Source organism: Tripterygium wilfordii, chromosome 3, assembly GCF_013401445.1.
Source record: "Tripterygium wilfordii isolate XIE 37 chromosome 3, ASM1340144v1, whole genome shotgun sequence".
Lineage (NCBI taxonomy): Eukaryota > Viridiplantae > Streptophyta > Magnoliopsida > Celastrales > Celastraceae > Tripterygium > Tripterygium wilfordii.
Genome location: NC_052234.1, coordinates 1349181 through 1371571, shown reverse-complemented (window position 1 = coordinate 1371571; position 22391 = coordinate 1349181). Strand labels below are relative to the sequence as shown.

Below are 22391 nucleotides of genomic sequence, written 5' to 3'. Positions count from 1 at the left end.
ATATAATAATATTTGTACTGTCACAATAATGGATATCAACAGTACAAATATTAACCAGGATATCAACTGTTGGAATCCCTATCAATACATGCACATGCAAGACCATGCTATAAAAGAGTAGTCATGACATATCATAATTAATGGGATGGTTAGCAAACGAAGGCCCCAGTAGAAATCACTGCAATTTTCCAGTCCACTCCACTGGGTGGGTGAGAGTGAAACTAGTTTACAATTATGTTATGAGACACCATATCATAACTAATAAATATTTTGTATATGTTATGCAACAAATGTAGGTATAGACTATAGAGAGAGACCTGAAATTTTAAGAATGAAGCTCTGAATTCTAGGGTTAGCAGAGAGAGCAACCGAAGCAAGACCGGATGCGAAACTCCATTGCACCAAAGCCTATGACTAGAATATGCTAAAAATGGAAGCTTGATAATTATGAGACAATTTGGTGTCTGCAACTTGCTAGCAATCAAGTATAAAAAAAATGGGGACAGGGTAGAAAACCCTAACCAATAAGATGAAAGATGGGTTTTCAGGGGAAGCAAAACAGCATAGTGCACAAATTTCATAGACAATAAAAAAAATAATCTATTTTCTCACATATGACTCCAAACCCCATCTAATGAGAAATTGAAACAATCAGTCAAGTAGCAATTAAAAGCAATTAATAAACTATACTATTTTAAAAGTCTCTAGATTCTCAAAACTTCAAATTGCATACATCTATTAACGTACATATATCAAGGCATAATAATATATACAGAGCAAGAGAAAAAGAAAAACATGTTCTTGTAGGGTGCGAGCGAGAGCAAGGTCCACCTCTTCTTGAGTTAGGTTAGTTAATGGGGTTGTAGTAATCGCTTTTCGTCTGATCAAAAATAATAATAAAAGAAAAATAAAAATTAAAGGAATACATAATGTTCAACACTAAGAATACATAATGTTTTTGTGAATTATGACCAATTGCAAGTATATAAGCAATGATATTAAATATTCAAATCCAAAGGTTAATCGTACTCCGACAACCGTACATAAGGACGAGTTTGATTTTTTTGTCAGACATACGGACGACTTTGATTTTTTTTAGGATAATAGTGAAAAAATTTAGGGCAATCACAAAACAAATAACCTAGATGCTTAAATAGTATCTGGAAACCCTAACTTAAGTAAAAGACTAAATTAGACATTTACTAAATAAATGCAACTTAAACAAGGAAACAAATAAAACAATAAAACTTCAACCACCCGCCCTGGTTGGTATGATATGGAGCGGAGCATGAAAATCAATTCCCGGAAACATATTATAATAGGCAAACGGTCACCTAGCTAAAAGCTATGCCTATCCAACTCTTCCTCCAACTTCACAGCCAATTGTCCTACATCAGAATTAAGCTCCAAAATCCACATTCCAAACAAACACAAAGTGATAATAACCATTTCTTAACTAAAATTCTCAAAGAAAATGATATATGTTTTATTTGAAGGAGTTGAAAAAGATTTTAAGTGGCAAAGAAATAATGAACTCACCGCCTTTCCAAGGAATTAAAAAGACATAGCCCCGTTCGATATCTAGTATCTAATAACAAGCAGTGGCAAATTTCGAAAGAGATTAATAGATACAGGATTTCAAGTTCAAGAAAACCTAAGCTCTTAGCTAATTGTTTAAGAGAGATAAACCTTGATCTGAAGAAGACATACTAGACGAGATAGAGAGGGGGCAAGAAAGATTCCGGGTGAAAAATTATGAAAGATAGACCTCCCGACAGGTCTTTAGGTCGTTTCTTTTCAGAGATTGAACCTAGGCCGTAGCAGAGAAACGAATAGAGTTCGTCGAAGTGAAGATGCGACGGGGAGAGTTAGCTTGGTTGCGTTCTTGCTTTCAAAGAAGAAACGTCCGCATTCTCTCCAGCATCGGAGAGAGTTTAGCTTGGCTGCGTTCTTGCTCTCAAAGAAAAAGCATCCAAATTCTCTTGCAGCCTCGAAGAGAGTTTAGCCTAGTTGAGAATCTTGCTTTGAGATGGAGAGACGGAGACGGAGGGAAAGATTCGGCGTATGAAATCAGAGGTTACAAAGGACGGAGCAGAGAAATTAGTCCAAATATCAGCGTGGGATACCTTTGTTGCATATATTGCCCCGCTCTGAAACAGAAATGAGATTCGGTGACAGAGAGAAAGATTCAGCTTATGGTAAAAGAAATATGAAACCAAAGGCCTTGCGATGGAGCTTTTCTTTACCGAGGGTGTAGCAGAGAAATTCGTCGAAGTGACAAAGAAAAAGTGTCCGCGTGCTCTCACGGCATGGGATTCCTTTGCTCCGCTCTAAGAGTAGGAGAAGGAGAAGTGTGCGAGAATATTTTCTAAAGTTCAGGTACAGGAAGAAGTACCGCGAAATGGCTACTTTTCAAGCTCCATTTTACATATATAGCCTACTTTTTTCCCCTTTTTTTGAATGGCAAATTACCCCAAAATTTCATATAAGCCAAATTGCTCCATCTAGTGCCACCTGGAAAATGGCATAGGGATTAGAAAAACAAATGCTGTGCAAGAATATTCCCGAGCTTGCTCTCACTAACTACTTCTTCCTCACAAATTTGTCAACAACGCAAATTTCGCTTATCCGAATCCACTATCCTCTTCAACCACACAGGGAGATCTCCCATCTAAACTTCTGGAGCAACCAGTTTATCAATGCTCTCAGAGCCCGCAACAAAGTGGGCTTCGTGGATGGAACGCTGGCTATACCATATCAAAGCCACCCAAATCATCAAGATTGGATTCAATGTGACAGTTTAGTCATAAACTGGATCACTAATTGCGTCGCTAAAGACATCTTGGTTAGTATCTCAACCTTAAGAACTTCTTATGATCTGTGGTTGGATTTGAAAAACAGGTATTCTTCAGCCAACCCTGCAAGGGATTTCGAGTTGACAAGGTCAATCTCCAATATTAAACAAGGGAATTCTACAGTCAATGAGTATTATGCAAGGATCAAGTCTCTCTGGGATGAACTTGATCAGTTCAAAAGGATCCCTGTTTGCAAGTGTGGTCATTGTTCCTGTGATGTTGAAAAAGTTGCTCTGGCTGAAAGGAACAAAGAGAAATTATTGCAGTTCCTGATAGGTCTAGATGAATGCTTTGAACATGTAACCAACCAGATCCTTCTGATGGATTCTCTACCTGAAGTGAGCAAAGCATTTGCTCAGGTAGGGCAAGTGGAAAGAAAGTCAGCTATCAATGGCAAACAACTTCAGAAGAATTCAAACACTCAGGACTCAATGGCCATGCAGGTGACTGGCAGGAACACTCAAAACTCTGAAAGGGATCCTAGAGGAGTCAAAAGAAATGCACCCGAGAAAGACAAAGAGAAACTTTTCTACAGGTACTGCAAGAAGACAAACCACAATATTGAGAAGTGTTTTAAACTGGTGGGCTTTCCAAATGATGGTCCTAACCCAGCAAAGAGAACAAGGCTGTTCAATGCTGGAAATGACAGAAGAAGTGTTAATCAGGTAGATGCCAATGTTCAAAATAGTCAAGGCTCATCTTTGCAGCTGTCTAGTGATCAGTGGTAGAAAATCATGGGATACATCAAGTCTCAGTCTCAGAACACAGATCCAACAAACCATAGTGCCTCTGTATCAGCTGTAGGAGGTAACAATCATTTAAATTCATCTTGGATTATTGATACAGGAGCTACTGATCATATAGCATGCATGATTGATCTTTTTCATACATATAAGAAAGTGCATAACTCATTCATTACATTACCTGATGGTACAAAACATGAAATTAGTCATATAGGCAATGTTAGATTACAAGGAAATATTACTCTGAAAGGAGTATTACTAGTAAAGGGTTTCAGGTTTAATCTCATTTCAGCAAGCAAGATGATGATAAACCGTGACTGTGCATTGGTTTTCACCCATGACTCTTGTCAATTACAGGACTTAATCACTTTGAAGAAAATTGGGATGGGAACCATGTATGAAGGTTTATACTTCTTGCTTGAAGAATTGAAGCCTAAGAAAGAAGTTTTTGTTAAAGTTAATGCTGTCTTGAAGAACAAGTTGTGGCACAAGAGACTAGGCCACCCCTCCTCTAAGGTGTCTGAGATGTTAGGAAATGAATTTACAGAAGACTGTAAGGATTGTGATGTTTGTAACTTAGCTAAGATGAAAAGAAAGCCTTTTGTGATTAGTCAAACTAAGAGTCTGTCTGTTTTTGAATTACTTCATGTGGACATTTGGGGTCCCAATCATGTAATCTCTTTTGATGGTTATAAATATTTCTTGACCTTGGTTGATGATTTTAGCATAAATACTTGGATTTTCATGATGAGTACAAAATCAGAAGTAGGAAAACACATGGAGTCTTTTAACAATTATGTCAAAAACCAATTTAATACCAAAATTAAAGTCATCAGATCAGATAATGGGCTAGAGTTTAATATGACTGATTTTTTTAGTAAGGAAGGTATTATACATCAAAGAACATGCCCATATACCCCTCAACAAAATGGAATTGTTGAGAGAAAGCATCAACACTTGTTGAATGTAAGTAGGGCAATCAGAATTCAATCTGGAATGCCAGAAAAATATTGGAGCTGCTGTGTACAAACAGCAGCATACTTGATTAACAGACTTCCAACAAGGGTATTAGATAAACGAAGTCCTTTTCACATATTGCATGGAAAACATCTTGATTATAGTAATCTTAAAACCTTTGGTTGCCTTTGTTATGCTAAGATCCTAAAACCACAAGAGTCAAAATTTGACAGTAGAGCCAAAATCTGTGTATTATTAGGCTACCCTAATCACATAAAAGGATATAAATTGTTAGACATGGATAATGATGAGATTTTTGTTTCAAGGGATGTTTCCTTTATTGAGGATAGGTTTCCTTTTAAGGAAAGAAACTTGCAAAGGATAGTTCAAGATGACAATGATCATATTTCTACTGGTAAAGAGATTACAGTACCACCTAATGTTTTAGGATTCAGTGATCACAACTCTAAGAGAATTAGGAGAGCCCCACAATACTTAAATCAATATGATTGTAATGCTGTAACTAAAACAGGATCAACTGAAATTAATAAAACTGTAGAAATGACACAGAACACAAGCAATATCTCTTTTGAGCATTTTTTGGCTGCTATCACTTCCAGTCATGAACCTAAGAATTTTTCAGAGGCTTCTAAGGATCCTAAATGGTGTGATTCCATGAACAAAGAGATCAATGCTCTGAATGAAAACAACACCTGGACAGTCACTACTCTGCCTAAAGGCAGAAGGGCTGTAGGTTCAAAATGGATCTTCAAAATTAAACACAACCCTGATGGTACAATAGAGAGATATAAAGCTAGACTTGTTGCACAAGGTTATAGTCAAACCTTAGGATTTGATTATCAAGAGACATTTGCCCCTGTGGTTAAGATGGTCACTGTCAGAATTTTTCTTGCCATTGTTGCCTCAAACAATTGGCATGCTCACCATATTGATGTGCACAATGCTTTTCTTAATGGTGATTTGAATGAGGAGGTGTACATGAGAATGCCTCCAGGATATCAAACTCATAAATCTGAATATGTATGCAAGTTAAATAAATCCTTGTATGGCCTTCAACAGGCCTCCAGACAGTGGCACATAAAGTGCAAAGAAGCTCTTCTAAAATTTGGTATTAAACAATCTAAATGTGATTATTCCTTATTTGTGTATTCCAAAAATTCTTTTAAAGTCTTGTTACTTCTTTATATTGATGATATGGCTATTGGAGGCAACAATCTTAACTTGATTCAAGAAATCAAAGATTACATTGGTACACGTTTCAAAACAAAAGATTTAGGAGAATTGAAATATTTCTTAGGCCTGGAAATTAATAGGACTGATCATGGCATGACCATTTGCCAAAGAAAATATATTTTGGATTTGCTTGTGGATACTGGTTTCAGGGATTGCAGTACAGTCAACTCACCTATGGATACCAACATTAAGCTGTCTATCAACCAAGGGAAGTTGCTGGATGATCCTATGATCTATAGAAGGCTTATTGGCAAGCTCATCTACCTATCCTTGACTAGGCCAGACATCAACTTCACTGTAAACAACCTCAGCCAGTACATGCAGGCTCCAACAGACATTCACCTCAAGGCTGCTCATAGAGTTTTAAAATATCTTAAAGGTTCCAGCAATCAGGCTCTCTTTTATCCTGCCCAAACACAATTAAAGATTCAGGCATTCTGTGATGCTGATTGGGCAGCTTGCCAAGTTAGTAGAAGATCAACTACTGGATACATTGTCATGATGGGAGGTGCCTTGATAGCTTGGAAGTCTAAAAAGCAACAAACAGTGTCCAGAAGTTCAGCAAAAGCAGAATACAGATCCTCAGCTTCTGTTACCAGTGAATTGACTTGGATCAATGCCTTACTGAATGAGATGCAGCAACCCGTCAACAAACCTTTTCCTCTCCATTGTGACAGTCGTGCTGCCATTCATATTGCAAATAATCCTGTCTTTCATGAAAGGACTAAGCACATCGAGATCGACTGTCATTTTGTGAGAGAAAAAGTAGAAAAACACCTTATTCAGCTCCTACACATTCGCACAGAACAACAACCTGCAGATATGCTTACAAAGGCCATGACAGTCTCACAACTTCAACATTTTATGTCCAAGCTTCACATGGTTGATCACCACGTCAAGCTTGCAGGGGGGTGTTAGAGATTTTGCTCCCACGACACCGTTTTGTTTCTTTCTTTAGACGATGTCGTTTCTTTTATTACCGTTTATTTCAAATCTCTGCCAAGATGACCGTTTGCCATCTTGTCCGAGAGCTGTCCTTGCCATCTTGTCTGAGAGCTGTTCTTGTTTATATATATGTACCCTTCTTCTTCAAGCTTGACTTAAGCTTTGTAACGATTCTGTTTTTGCTCTGTTAATGAATTCAATATTTCACATCCGCCTTTGATTTTATTTTAGGTCGATGTTGCGTAGCGTAGCCCTCTTTATTTTTTGTATTACCTTCTAATAAATTAATAAAATATACTAATCAATAATAAAAGGTGTCTAAATGAAAAAAGTATATACTAATCAATATATATTCTATATATTTTTATAATGTATATACATATATATATATATATATATTATAGAGAATATTTTATTTTATTTTTTTGAGTAGATACTAGAGAGAGTTAATTGCTAAAGAGAGTGTTTTGAATATCAAAGAACCAACCGGTTCAGATGGGTCCCAATAGATCCATCGATATCAATAGTGTTAGGTAGCCCAAAGTTTAATAGTCCAAAAGAGCCCAAATCTAGGTGGCAAGTTGTCTGGATTGATGACTGTATAAGTGAGACAAATGAGACAAATTTTAAATTTTGAAAATTTAAAACAAATACCCACACACTCTCTCATCCTCTCACTCTCACGTTATCTCTCTTTCTCTCTCTCATCTCCTCACTGTCAAAGCTCACGATCCACCATCCGACCATCAATCGAGACCCACCGACCACCGATCTTGCCTTGAAGTTGTGGCCAACAAAACTTTTGGAACTCAATCCAACCACCGTAGGCCATCCCTCCGCTAACCACTGTCACCGTTGAACTTGCCTTGACAAGCTCTACATGTTTTAGTTCTTAGAGGGCCAGAATAGTTGTTGAAAAGTGAAAACTCATTTGTGAGTTCAAAGCTTTTATTTTTGGAATTTATTTTTTCTGGTTGGTGTTAATTGATTTGTTTTCTTTGATCGTGTGGTATTTTGATAATCTCGATGAAATATTTTGGTGGATTTTTATTGTTTTTAAATGAGTCATATAGAGTTTCTGCTTTAGCTATTTGATTGATTTTAAATAATGGCTTTAGTTATTCCACTTATTTAAAACAATGATTTTAGCTATTCCATTGATTTAAAACAATGACTTCAGCTATTCAACTGATTTAAAATGATGAATTTATCTATTATATTAATTTTAACAATGGCTTTAGCTATTATATGGCATAGGCTCCTGAACCTGTCAAGAAGAGGATGTCACTAATTAAAGCATGGGAGAAGAGTGGAAAAAGGAAAACCTGAGAACAATGATCTCGCTGTCATTTACACTTCTAAAGATGAAGATGATATCATAAGAAAAAATGTTTTCGTTATTGCGCTCATTGTCATTTTTTTGTTAGTTTGGCATAGATAAATGTATAGAATAATATTTGTACTGTCACAATAATGGATATCAACAGTACAAATATTAACTAGGATATCAACTGTTGGAATCCCTATCAATACATGCACATGCAAGACCATGGTGTAAAATAGTAGTTGATTGGACCTCTATTTTGAGGTTCTAATGTCCTTTAATTAGGATGTTCTAGCACTTAGTTAATGTATTTGATTGCATTTTAGCTTAATTTTACACTTACAAATGTTTCCCCTTGGTTTTGTATGAATCGGACCTTGTTCGGGCAAGTTGGAGCACTTTTTGGGCACTTTTTGCTGTGAGGTGTCGGGACACTTCCCAAGGTGTCCGGACACCTGTCCGGACACCTGTCCGGACACCCGTCCGGACGCTTTCTTCACAAATTGAGGCAGAGGCTTCAAAGTTGATGGACGCATGAAGTGTCCGGACACCCGTCCGGACACCTACGGCGAATCTGCAATTTTCTGCACCGAAATTTCAAGGGCACTTAGGGTAAATCATGTATGTAACCAATGGGAAACGATTTTATAAGGGTAGTTAGGTATTTTCTATTGTAAAAAGAGAAGAAAACCCTAAAATTGGGTCTTCCTTCACACAATTCATCTCCTCCAACTTCTTTCCTCCATTGTTTTTCTCTCTCTTTCTCTCTCTAGGATTTTACTTAGTTCTTGTGATCTTGTTTGTAAACATTGGTTTTCATCTATAAAATTGATGTTTATTCTCATTATAATGAGTGGCTAAGTTCTCTTTCTAGTTTCTAGTCCCGAACGGTGGGTGCAAGGTTTCGATTACTCAAGGTATGCTCAAAGAATCGTAGCTTCGATTTCTCTCTTTTAATTTCGTGATAGTTGTGTGATTGGATCTATGGGAATGACATATTTGATTGTATTCTTGGATTGTATAGTCTAGGGATTGCATCTAATGTGTTCGATTGAGAATTGTTAAACCCATTGCATGATTTCCTTAATTAATTGAGTTTTTCATTGCATAGCTATTAATTATGTGTATTGATGATGGGGTTTTGGGTTAATTTAGGAATGTGCATGGGAGAGTTATGGTTAATTGATCTTTGAGTGTGAAACTAGGGTGTTAGCCAAGCCGAGCCCCAAGGGGGAACATTAATCCATAATATTAGGTGCTTATCCCTTTGCGTTCATCGTAGATTAAGAGACCCGATGGCCTACATGCATGAATTGAAGTCTTATACCCCAATTCTCTTTGCATATGCATGATTGATAGTATCACACAATGCATTGTGTATGGTTGTGTGTGTTTGCAATGATACCTTGAGTATGAGAACCGAGTAGCCACCGGGACGGACTAGAGACTAGGTTTTTTTAATTAATTGTTTTAAATCCACTTTGTGCTCACTTTGATTACAAAATCGCTTATGCTACCGAGTCATTCGGCCCATTTCTTTTACTTGCTTTTATTTGATATTCATTGTGTTTATTAGTGTTAGCTAGTCATTTGCATATCATTCACTTCAAATTTGCATTGCTTCCTCGTGGATCGATACCGGACTCACCGGTTTATTACTTGACGATACCCTACACTTGGGGTAAGTACACACACACACTTAGGTGTCGGTCAGTAGTCATGACATATCATAATTAATGGGATGGTTAGCAAACGAAGGCCCAAGTAGAAATCACTGCAATTTTTCAGTCCACTCCACTGGGTGGGTGAGAGTGAAACTAGTTGACAATTATGTACTGAGACACCATATCATAACTAATAAATATTTTCTATATGTTATGCAACAAATGTAGGTATAGACTATAGAAAGAGACCTGAAATTTTAAGAATGAAGCTCTGAATTTTAGGGTTAGCAGAGAGAGCAACCGAAGCAAGACCGGAAGCGAAACTCCATTGCACCAAAGCCTATGACTAGAGTATGCTAAAGATGGAAGCTTGATAATTATGAGACAATTTGGAGTCTGCAACTTGATAGCAATCAAGTATAAAAAAATGGGGACAGGTAGAAAACCCTAACCAATAAGATGAGAGATGGGTTTTCAGGGGAAGCAAAACAGGATAGTGCACAAATTTCATAGACAATAAAAAAAATATATTTTCTCACATCTGACTCCAAACCCCATCTAATGAGAAATTGAAACAATCAGTCAAGTAGCAATTAAAAGCAATTAATAAACTATACTATTTTAAAAGTCTCTAGATTCTCAAAACTTCAAATTGCATACATCTATTAACGTACATATATCAAGGCATAATAATATATACAGAGCAAGAGGAAAAGAAAAACCTGTTCTTGTAGGGTGCGAGCGAGAGCAAGGTCCGCCTCTTCTTGAGTTAGGTTAGTTAATGGGGTTGTAGTAATCGCTTTTCGTTTGGTCAAAAATAATAATAAAAGAAAAATAAAAATTAAAGGAAGACAAATGAAGTTCAAACTCTTTTCTTTGTTTAAAAACCCGTTGATCCATAAACTCAAAATTTAAGATCCAATCCCAAGTAAACCCAAATCTTGGCCTAATTGACCTAATTACCTCCCCAAGTCCAAACCATATAAAATCAAAACCCTACAAAAATATATTTGAAAATATAAGAAAAATAAATAATAAAAAGAGGTGATTTGGGAATAAAGAAAAAGGAAATAAATAAAAAAAAGGAAAAAAAAAAAGAAAAAGGAGAGGGAGGTGGCGTGAAAGAGGAAAGAAAGGACAAGGGGCACAGGAGAAAAGAAAAAAGAAAAGAGAGGCGATGGGTGTGGCAGAGGAGATAGCGTGTGTAAGAGAGGATTTTGGGCAGGAAAAAAGAGGAAAATAAGGAGAGCAGGTGGGGAGAACAAGCAAAAAAAGAGGGAACAAAAAGAGAAGAGGAGAGAGTAGTCGCAGAAGAAGAAGGAGAGCAAAAACAAGAGAGAAAGGGAAACCGGAGTGCAAGAGAGAAGCAAGAGAAACGGGTAGGAAACCAGAGTAGCTGGAGGCCAAGAGAAACAGTAAGGAGAAGAAAAGGATTCTGTCTCTTCTAGCTTGGGGTCGAAAAGGTGATGATTCACACACACTTTCATCTTTAGTTCTGATTTTCGTTTTTGCGTGTGCTTCAATCTCTGCAAATTTTTGGATATCTATTTGCTAAACCCATGTGTTGCTCCCTGCCTCCATGCTTAAGCCGGATTCGTTTCTTTAACCCATACCAATGTTAATCGTGCCATACCGGACCCTGTTTCAATACCCTTGGTTCGATTTCATGATTGTGGTTTTGTAAAGCTTTCGGATATGTTTCTCCTGGTTCTATTCCAATGTGTATGATCTATAATATGTTTTGGATTTGAAGGATGCTTGTTTGTTCTTTGTTGTTGATGTCCGGTTTAAACATATTGTTCATTGTGGTAATATTTGTTTAAATACTTGATTTAGTTTGTCCAATATACGAAGGTTGATGAGTGTATGTGGGTTATGAGCGCATGTAGGAATTGAATAAAAATCTGGTCTGCGCAAACATTTGCTTGTTCATAGGCTCAATATGTATATCTATATGCAACTGGTGTATATGTGTTTGTATATGGATATGGGTCTATCATGTACATGTTTATATGGTGTGTATGTATATATATATGAGTTTAGGGTTTAGGTTCGTTTGTGTCCATATGTTTATATATGTATATATATGGTGTGTGTATATATTATAGGCCGTGTGTGTGCGTGTACGTGTGGTGTGTATATATATATATATCGTGTCTGAGTGCATATTATATATATATATATATGGTGTCTGTGTGTGTATATATATATGTTGTGTGTGTATATATGCATTTGTCAGTGTATGTACATGTGTAGATACCTTGGGTTATGTGTGTACATTTTATGTGTTTATATATGTATATATGTATGTATATGTGGTTTGTAGATGTATATGTGTATATTATCATATATGTTTATATGTCTACATGAATCTTTAAATATGGATTTGGTTTGATATTATATTTGAATATCCAATTGACCATTCTTATGTTTGATTTGTTGGGTTTGGACCGGGCTTAGGACTATTTGGGCCAAAGGGTATACTTAGAGGATTTGGACCGGATTTGAGCAATGGGTACCAAGGGCAATATTCTAATTGTTGTATAATATTTGTATTCCTCATCTTATATTTGTCTTTTGTACATAATTGTAAAATGTAAACTTTGTAATAGTGTAGCAAAAATAGTAAAAATGTATACATGAATATTGTAGGATGCTAGAAGCATATAGAAACTAGGAAATGATTTTGTGAATGAATTGCATTAGAATGCATGCTTAGGACTTTGATTTCTCACACTATGTCATGATGCTTAGATGTATGTTAGGATTGTTTGAATGCCATGAAAATAAATGCAACGCGTTAGCCATTGGATTAATCCAAGTCGTCTCACATTAATAAACACACCAAGATTAAATTATGGAACCCTTATGTTTCGTTTAAATACCAAGGAGCCTTCAAGATATTGGGGTTCCATTGACATTCATCCAAAACATTTGGATTTCGTGAACCTGGAAAGCAAATATGTTTTTAGGGATTAGGAGAATTTATTTAAAAACTCAAAGGTATGTTAAAGATATTTGACCCATTCAATTAGTCTTAAATGGATTCTTTCTTTTCTCATAAAGAACATAATTGTGAGTAAGTCTTGAATTGAACCTTATTCCTTGATTGTGGGCCCTTTTGGTACATCAACCAAGTCCCCAAAAAATCCCTTCTTCAAAAATATGCAAACCCACTCCTAGTGATGTTTTACCCAATCTTTGGCCAAGCCGGAAATGTCCCCAAAGATTCTGTGCACACCTTTTTTTCAGATATCCAAACCCACTCCAAGTGGTGTTTTATCCAATCTTTGGCCAAGTTGGGAATGGCCCCAATGATTCCTTGCACCCTTTTTTTTAAAATATCCAAACCCACTCTAAGTGGGATTAGATTCAATCTTTGGCCAAGCGGGGAATGGCTCCAATGATCCCGTGCACCTTTTTTTCAAATATCCAAACCAACTCCAAGTGGTGTTTTACCCAATCTTTGGCCAAACTGTGCACACCCTTTTTTCAAATATCCAAACCCACTCCAAGTGGTATTTTATCCAATTTTTGGCCAAGCCGGGAATGACCCCAATGATCCCGCGCACTCTTTTTCCAAATATCCAAACCCACTCCAAGTGGTGTTTTACCCAATCCTTGGCCAAGCCGGAAATGACCCCAATGATCCCGTACACACTCTTTTTTTCCAAATATCCAAACCCACTCCAAGTGGTGTTTTATCCAATCCTTGGCTTAGCCGGGAATGGTCACAGTGATCTCGTGCACCTTGTTCTCCAAACCACTCCAAATATCCAAACCCACTGTGCACACCCTTTAGGGGTTCTTGCAGAGGACTATCGTGGCACGGCCTCAATTGAAGCATTCGCTTCTTGTTCATTCAAATTAGAGTTCTCTCCTTGTTCTTGCTCACTGTTATTCGTCTTTCCATAACCAGAACCTACTTTCGCGTTGCCCTCCATGGATTGTTGATTAGGTTTCGAATCGAAACGAATTATTTTCAGTAAAGAATAAGAAACCTTGCCTAAATTCAAGCACATATCGATTAAGGTTCGATCGGTGACTACGTATGATTCAAAAAAACTCCGAGAGTAGAGTAGCCCCTAGGGTCGATTGGTGAGACGTACAAATACAAACAAACGCACAAATAGAGTCGATTGGTGAGACGTACAAATACAAACAAACGCACAAATAGAGAGAATTGAAAATTAAAAAAAGAAATGGTTTTCAGACAAGATAGGGCGGGAAAAAAAAATTGATCGATCCAATTCGAATAATAATACAATATCGAGTATTTACCAAATATTTAAAACTCTGTCTAATATATTGTGAGGTGTTTGACAAATTGAAAGCTAACGTTAACGGAAATACTATGAAATAAATGTATTATTTTAAATTTTAAACAATCATAAAAATTTTAAGTATAAACAATAATGTATCAATTATATTATATTCTTACAAAATATAATTTTATTTTATAATGTTTATATTAATAGAGAGAAGCGGGAGATGGAAACATTATCAGGAGAGAGTAGTGGGAATAACGTTTTAGGATTATTAATTTTTTTTCCCTAAATAGCTATGTGGCTGCTTATAAGGGTTGTAATGGTGGATTTCAATTGGTTTTTTTGACATAAATTTAACAAACCAAAATATCGGTTTTGTCGGGGATTTTTTGGGTTTTTGCAAACACGTATTGGCAACTATATTATGGACAATGATTCTAAGGATGCATTTGGTAAATAATTTTGACGGTAATATATATTGTGGATAATAAATGGTGATAATAAATGATAGTAGATATGATGTTAAAATTGTTGTGTAAATTACGTGTAGGGTATTATGTATTTAAGTTTTAATAGATTTAAATAAATAGGAAACAATTAATAAAAACTAATAAAAATATTTAAATTAACGTAATAAAAGTTAAATAAAAGTCAAATATTTTTTTCTATCTCTAACTCTAACTCTAACTCTAACTGAAAGAAAAGAAAAATAACAAAAAAAAAACACAAACAAAATGTTGTTGTCGTCTTGTTCCTTCTCCCACATGGCCACATGCTTTCTACTGAAGAGTCTGGAGAGTCCCAAGTTCGTTAGTTCGTTAGCTCCAACCTCATCAATCCAAACAGTTCGATTCCCTCTCCCTCACCCTCACCCTCACCCTCACAATCACATACTCTCTCTTAGTGCCTCACTGAAGATCCAACTGAGCTGTTGATCCAGAAACTCCCCTTCCAGAGGCTGGTGAGAGAAATCGCGCAGGATTTCAAGATGGATCTCCGTTTCCAGAGTAGCGTCGTCGCAGCACTGCAAGAGGCAGCCGAGGCTTACTTGGTGGGTCTGTTTGAAGATACTAATCTCTGTGCGATTCATGCCAAGCGTGTGACTATTATGCCTAAAGATATTCAGCTTGCTCGTAGAATCAGGGGTGAGAGAGCCTAGAGGGTTAGATTGCTGTCTTATATTGAATATGTAGCAACCTTATGTAGCAGATCTACTGTCTGGTGTTCGTTTAATTAGTTCTCACCCTCTTTAATTTTTCTATCAATGGAGGTTTTTGTACATCTTTGAAGATCTAATGAATGATGGTTTAACAATTTGTTGCCCTTTTAGTGGTATAAATGAAATCTGAGTTCAGATCAATGAATTGAATCTTTCAATTGGTTGAAGGCTCTGTTGTTCAAGGCATAGGGTTTTGGTGAGTTGTGGATTTTGTTCATAAATCCATTTGAGTAATTGCTGAATTGGTTTTGTAGTGAAAGCCATAGTTGAGAGGACTGAGTTTGGTATGTTTAAGGCTTTGATGGTTGTTGGTGTGCTTGGAACAGATGATTGAAGAGGGTAACAGCAAGTGCTTCATTCTTCAAGTTCAAAGAAAAGGAACAAGTTACAGAGTAATGGTGAAGAAAGTAATCAAACAAATCAAAATTGTCAGCTTAGATTACATTTTTCTTAGATATAAATCACCAAGCATGGCTTAAGTGCTATATATATCCTTCATTTTGCTCTTCATGTCTTCTCTTGTGCCTTTATGAGATTTCGCAATCTAAACCTCGGCTGTGTTGCCTTTTATTCAGAACTTGCTTATCTGCTTATTCAAACCTGCTTGCCTGGAGGAAGCGGGGCGCTGTGGCTTGTACCTGGAGCATCATCTGGAATGTACTTGCCCCAGAACCAATGTGATTTCCATACACCATTCATCTCTTCAATGGGGACCATTCTGGTCTCAGGCAAGAGGCTATAGACGAAGATGGTCATTATTAGCACAAATGCAGCAAAGAAAAAGAAGAGACCAAACTTCATGTGGCAAAGCATGGAGAGGAAAGCTTGAGCTATTACGAAGGTGAAAAACATGTTCACTGAGACATTGATTGCTTGCCCCGCTGATCGGATCTCTAGAGGTGATATTTCACTGGGTATCAACCACCCTAATGGACCCCAAGACCATGCAAATGCTGCAACATATGCACATATCAAGAACAACACAAAATCTGCAGCACCTTTCGGCAATGAACCTTGACCGCTGGTCCCAAACGTCAAGCCTAGCACAACTCCAACAGCAATCTACAGTGATGGGATAAAAATTGGTAAGATTCTAACTCAGCACTGTTTTATTAGACCAATGACCTGCGATGATCGTATTAGAGTAATAGCTATTGGTTAACAGGGTCACAATTATGAACTCACCTGGCAAACAAACATCTGTGTGCCTCCTTCAAGCAACAGGGCCCGTCTACCAAACCTATCGACGCAGACAACAGAAACTATTGTGGCTAGGACATTAACAAGGCCTGTAATAACCGCAGACATGAGAGAAGCATCATCACCAAATCCCAAGGTCTTGAAGAGAACTGGAGCATAAAACATAATCACGTTGATGCCAGTTAGCTGCTGAAAGAATGGGATGCAGCAAGTAATGACAAGTTGAGGTCTGTATCTTGGCTCCATGATATTTCTCCAGGGATGTTCAACTTGCTTCGCTGCATCACTTGCTTCGATAAGATCTTGGAACTCCTGGTCCACAGCGTCAGTGCCTCTAATCTTTTGTAACATCTTCTTTGCCTTGTCAGTTTGGCCTCTCTCAATCAGGGAATTCGGTGTGTCGGGTAGGAAGAGAGATCCAACACTCATCATTATTGCAGGTACTGCCGCAAGACCTAAGGAAATCCTCCACCCATTTCCTCCCTTCATCTTTGATGTGCCGTAATTCACAAGGTTAGCGACTAGTATGCCAATTGTAATTGCCATCTGAAAGCCAATGTTCAGAGCTCCTCTGATCTTCGCTGGTGCCATTTCAGATAGATAAACGGGTACTGACTGCCATTTATAAACATATTAATCACATTATAGGCACTTTATATAGTCTCTGAGTGTGTGGTTTCTTTGTGACAGCAATTTAAAACACAATTTATTCATGAATCTTGAACTCTGGCAGACTTTGATATTACCTGATTCGCGAAACCAACGCCTACACCCAACAATACGCGGCCAATGATCAGCATTGCGAGATTAGTAGCGGCACCATTGAGAATAGCACCCACAAGGAAGACAACCCCTCCGATAAACATCGATATTTTTCGACCAAACATCCTGGTTATTACAGAAGCAAGGAAAGAAGCAACAAGTGCTGCCAGGTACAAGGAAGAGGTGAACAACTGGAGCATCTGACTATCAAATTTGCAGTACTGGTTTTGACTGGCACCATCTGAAATCTCTTTTCTATACACTGATGGGAAAAACTTTGTCAAGAACTCCTCCATCGAAGTCACCCCTCCTGCAAAAGATTTAAAAAGTTAGTACCACTCTTCACTCTTGAATAAACTTTTTTTTGATCAAATGACAATGAAAAACATGTTCAATGAGATTGCTATGAATACCAATGAAATAAGTATAATTATGAACCTGAGATTCCAATGTCATATCCAAAAATGAGACCACCCATGGCAGCAACCATACAAGAAATGATCACAAACACAGTGACCTGACCCTCATGGTTGGCACCCTCACCACTAGAAACAAAAGCTCCTCCAGCCATATTGTTTCACTAAACTAGATGATTCTACAGTGAAAAGAGGCAAGTAGTGTGTATGAACTATGAACACTTTTCTCTGCTTTTCCTTATATAAATGATTTTGATCTCTTCAGTTTGCTCTGACTCTTCTTTATATAGAATGGTGAATGGATGTGTTGCTGTCACTTTGTTAAACAGCATGGCAATATATATGGGTTTCACTTGGCATTATCCACCACTTGACTTTTCTTTGATGCCATTTTTAGGGGGTTTGAAAGTCCTGGAATATTGGTGTGGGTAAAGCATTGTTTCCGGATTTAGTCTATTAGTGGTGGAAAGCTATTTTGGAATTCTAAAGTTGGCAATAAAAACCATTTGAAAAAGGGAAAAAAAAAAAAAAAAAGAAGCTACAAAGGAGGAAATATTCCCTTTTCGGCTTTAACTACTCTGGCTAAGATCCAGGCTTGTTTAATGGGCTATTGTAGTGAGCTCATACTAGGGTCCGGCCCAGGATCTTTTAGTTAGCCCATTTTTTGTTTTGCAGATCGTCTAGTTAGCCCAATTTACACAGCCCGTAAACGGGTTCTTATCGGTTCGGATAATCAGGATCTCACGAGGGTCGGTTTGTCATTGAGCAGAAAGGACGGTCCAACACTCAAGACTCAAGACAAGAAAACGGCGCCGAAAATAACTGTTTTTCCGTAATTTCTGTTTCAACCCCTTGAAAAATACTTATCTTTTATTGCCCCCAAGGAGGGCAAACCTATAAACCGTCATTACAATAATATATAATTACAAACACACCCCTAACTTCACCCTTAAGCAGTCTGCCGCCCCATCTTTAAATAAAACCCCAATATTCTCTTTCAAACCCCTCAAACATTTTGTGCACAATCTTTCTTTTCCCTTCTTTTCCAACCATGGCAATATCAAAGCTACATATGGAGAAATACAGGCCCAAACCAGGCAACATCATGAGCTCAATCATCATGTATACAGTCAATACAGCCGCGAAAATGCTCGTTTCGGTGGCGGCGAGTGCCAAGGCGGATCTGAGCAGGAGGTGGAGGCCTGCGGACCATTTGAGGTTCATGGGGATGCTCATGACTTGGGTTACTGTTTGGTTTCTTAGGGTTTTGATGGACTATGTCCCTTTTGTTTCTTTAACATCTAGCCCTCATAAACTTCTTGGAGGATTGTCTTCCTTTGGATTGTTTGACTTGGCACTACCGTGTGGAACTTCTTCTAATTCTTCTTCATGGGATTATTTCCTGAGTGAAGGAGGTGATGATCCTTCTCTTGACGGCCTCGGCAGGTCTCTAACGCACGTAAGTCCTTAAAACATTCTTATTTTATTTTAATTTAGATACCTGTCGGTCCAAGCATATATAATCCTTAGGAATTTAATAAATCGACACATTGCTTCGCAGAAATTATTTCATAATTAATTAATGATTATATGTGACTTAATTATCATACTGTAGAGTTAAGCACGAGGGTTTATCCTAATTTGGGCGTGCAAGCCACGTGTCATGTGTTCGAGCTGCAAGTGCGAAACATGTGGTCTCACATGCGGTGTGTCACGTAGTACCGCCCCTGTAATGCTTCTAAGCATAACCGAGCACGCTTGCTGATAACTGGTGACTGGAAATAAATACCAGAACATTGTTTTATTGGAGCCACACACACGTGTTCTTGATTCATATTTTTGGTAACTGAGGAACCATCTAGTCTAGTATATCGTTCGGCCAGTTAAATCGATAAAAAATGGGTTGTTGGTTGAGATAGTTGATTTGATCGAGGTAATTCTTAAAGTAAGTGGGAAGTCGTGAGTTCAAGTCTCATGAGTATTTTCATTATCACAATTTGCATTATGAGCTCTTGCTCAGTCCAATGTATACAAATGTTATCATATGTTTTCTTTCTGCACTGGGTCTCGACTCAGGTTTCAACTAATCCATAGAAATTGTGAAGTCTTTCATGTGACCAGGATTTTACCTGTCAGTTATCCAGTGAACGATATATATAGACAACATTGTTCAGAAAAGTCCAAAATTTCATTAGGTGTATGTGTGTTGTCATGATGAGTAAGCAAGTGGTGGTGCAACCATTTGACACGTGGTAAACCTGCAGATGTGCTAGTCATGCCACCTAGCTATATATCCTAAAATTCTCGAAATTTATAATTTATTAATCAAACAAAAAATGTATTATGCATGCACGTGTTTAATTTGTTTCTATTTATGGTGCAGATACTTGAAATATTGAATGACATACCAGCCACGTCAAGGAAATACCAATTCGCAATGGCAATGGCAGACAAAATCATGGAAGGCAACGCACGGTACGGTAACGTCGAACTCATGGAGGTCAATCGGACGGCATTGGCTTCAGCATTCTCACGCACATCCAGCCTCCTATACCGTACACTCCAACAAACAATCGAGCCCGATGATTCTGCCACGTGGACTTCACTCATTGTTCGGAGACTTCCACTTGGGTCCTACATTGCGCCTTACATGAAGGGACTCCATTTCTGTCTCAATTCGGTTTCTACGGTGATTCAAACGCTAGGGACTTTTAAGGATCAGCTGATTGAGAAGTCGCGCCGGCGGAGGCGGCCTAGGGGAGCGAGAGAGTGGGAGATTGCGGAGGAGGAGTTGGCTGAGGTGGCGGCGGAGAAGCTTGGGCAGGAGCTGCTTTGGATTACTCATAAACTCAAGGCTTATGATGCTGTTGGTGAGGCTTTGGTGCAATGGAGTTTCGCTTCCGGTCTCGCTTCGGTTGCTCTCTCTGTTGACTCTAGAATTCAGAGCTTCATTCTTAAAATTTCAGGTCTCTCTCTATACCTACATTTGTTGCATAACATATAGAAAATATTTAGTAGTTATGATATGGTGTCTCAGAGCATAAGTGTCGACTAGTTTCACTCTCACCCACTCCGTGAACGGACAATAATCATCCGAGCTAAGGGCTCCTGGAGTAAAAGTCATGTAGTTTCCTTGTTGTTTTAATCACAAATATCCAGTCTACTTATCAATGTGGGGTCCACACATTATTAGTGACTACTACTACTGTAGGCCCTTGTCTGCTAACCATCCCACTACACTAATTATGATATGTCATGACTACTCAATATTTTTTACAGCAGGGTCTTGCATGTCCATGTGCTAATAGTAATAGGGTTCCTGGCAGTCGATATTTTAGTTATTTATGCCGCTTAGTTATACGCACATAATTTCATGTACATCATGTGAGAGGTGTGGAACCCACAAATTCACACACATAATTTCATGTACATCATGTGAGAGGTGTGGAACCCACAAATTCACTCAAATCCTCTGTGCATCCAACTTAATAGCTGAGATAACTGGGATATCAACTGTTGAGGTATTTATCGTTTTCTTAGTTTAATGCTTGGGAGTAATGACGTAATTTAAATGTTGGTTGATGTGCAGCAATATTGTTTGTAGAGCTTGTAAGAGAGGACTTGATAGTTTCGCAGCAAGTGAAATACAGGATGCTGGTTCTGTGGCTTCCATTGCTTTGCCATGCAAGCAATGGACTAACATATCCAGTCCTAACAAGTTATGAGAAGGCAGAAACAGAGAGAGCCATGGACGAAGCCATCATGAGCTTACCTGCCGCAGATCAAGAGGTTATTCTCAATAATTGGATCCAAGATTTCACAGTGTCTGCTTCGGAATGGCCAAATCTTCAAACTTCCTACGATCATTGGTGTGAATCTACTCGCGAACTTCTTGCTTGAATCAAGTGAATATCATATTCATACGACACTTGAAACTTCAACGGCATGCATGCACGTGCTAGCTAGTTAATTAGGATGAATAAAATAAAATACTCACGTTTTATATATATATGTTCATGTGTAATTTTAAATATTTGCTTTGGGGTGCAAATTTGTCTTTTCAATATGGTTAATGTGTCTTACAATGCACCATATGAGAATGTGAATAGAAAAATATTGTTAGGAAAATCATTTTAAATTTTTAATATTAAAAAGACACTATGGAAAAATATATATCCTTGCTCTTTTTTTTTTAAAAAAAATATCACAGAGAATTATGTTTGCGGTTGAAATTCATTAATTAAGAAATTAATGCACTCATGCAATTTTAAAGATCCATTTAGTTTGTTTTTTAATTTTTATTTTTTCAATAAACGAAAAACAGAAAACGTCTATTTTGTTTTCTGTTTCCAAATGATTTTAGCTATTTTCCTGCATTAGGCTTAGATGATAATCATTTCACTATTTGAATTCGTTCTTACTTTTTAGGCAACGACTGAAACCTCTCTCTGTCGATTTAGATAGCTCATTTTGGGTAGGTAATGTGAAATTTAACCCCCTACCAAATCCCAATCCATTTGTTTTAGATCGCTGCCCTTAAGGCCTTAACTATCCATTATTGTTTTTTTTTTCTTTTCTGTTTTTTTTTAAATTTCTCTAAGTTCCCAATTTTTGAAATTTTCACTTACTTGACCTGGCATGCTTTGAAAAAAAAAAATAAATAAAGTTGGGCATAAAAGAGGGATGGGAGCGGCTCTAATTCTCTTCAAAAACTCAAATTTAATCATGAATTTGTTTTTTTAAAAGATGACATATTAGAGTTTATTAATTGAAAATTAGTGTTA

General features: G+C 37.5%; 3 protein-coding genes across 3 annotated transcripts; 2 read left to right on the top strand and 1 right to left on the bottom strand.

Moving 5' to 3' along the window:
- Positions 1-14434: 14434 nt before the first annotated feature.
- Positions 14435-15324, top strand: LOC119993018 (histone H3.3-like). The gene is made up of 3 exons (XM_038839906.1): positions 14435-14462; positions 14561-14568; positions 14915-15324. Exons 1-3 carry the CDS (start codon positions 14435-14437, stop codon positions 15167-15169), a joined length of 291 nt encoding a protein of 96 aa, XP_038695834.1. The 3' UTR covers positions 15170-15324.
- Positions 15325-15472: 148 nt separating this feature from the next.
- On the bottom strand, positions 15473-18097 carry LOC119995438 (sugar transport protein 10-like). The gene is made up of 4 exons (XM_038841947.1): positions 17630-18097; positions 17176-17501; positions 16415-17044; positions 15473-16291 (listed from the first exon to the last, which is right to left on the bottom strand). Exons 1-4 carry the CDS (start codon positions 17760-17762, stop codon positions 15824-15826), a joined length of 1557 nt encoding a protein of 518 aa, XP_038697875.1. The 5' UTR covers positions 17763-18097; the 3' UTR covers positions 15473-15823.
- A 463-nt stretch (positions 18098-18560) lies between these two features.
- On the top strand, positions 18561-21590 carry LOC119986725. The gene is made up of 3 exons (XM_038831403.1): positions 18561-19066; positions 19991-20573; positions 21197-21590. Exons 1-3 carry the CDS (start codon positions 18659-18661, stop codon positions 21505-21507), a joined length of 1302 nt encoding a protein of 433 aa, XP_038687331.1. The 5' UTR covers positions 18561-18658; the 3' UTR covers positions 21508-21590.
- The last annotated feature ends 801 nt before the right edge of the window (positions 21591-22391 follow it).

What these genes read in the sequence shown, in the direction of transcription:
- LOC119993018 (XM_038839906.1), top strand. Translation starts at nt 14,435, where the DNA reads ATGGACAATGATTCTAAGGATGCATTTG.
- LOC119986725 (XM_038831403.1), top strand. Translation starts at nt 18,659, where the DNA reads ATGGCAATATCAAAGCTACATATGGAGAAATACAGGCCCAAACCAGGC. An exon ending in TCGGCAGGTCTCTAACGCAC is followed by an intron (nt 19,067 to 19,990) that starts GTAAGTCCTTAA and finishes TTTATGGTGCAG; the next exon opens with ATACTTGAAATATTGAATGA. An exon ending in CTTCATTCTTAAAATTTCAG is followed by an intron (nt 20,574 to 21,196) that starts GTCTCTCTCTAT and finishes GTTGATGTGCAG; the next exon opens with CAATATTGTTTGTAGAGCTT.
- LOC119995438 (XM_038841947.1), bottom strand. Translation starts at nt 17,762, where the DNA reads ATGGCTGGAGGAGCTTTTGTTTCTAGTGGTGAGGGTGCCAACCATGAG. An exon ending in GCGTTGGTTTCGCGAATCAG is followed by an intron (nt 17,045 to 17,175) that starts GTAATATCAAAG and finishes TATAAATGGCAG; the next exon opens with TCAGTACCCGTTTATCTATC. An exon ending in CACAGATGTTTGTTTGCCAG is followed by an intron (nt 16,292 to 16,414) that starts GTGAGTTCATAA and finishes CCATCACTGTAG; the next exon opens with ATTGCTGTTGGAGTTGTGCT.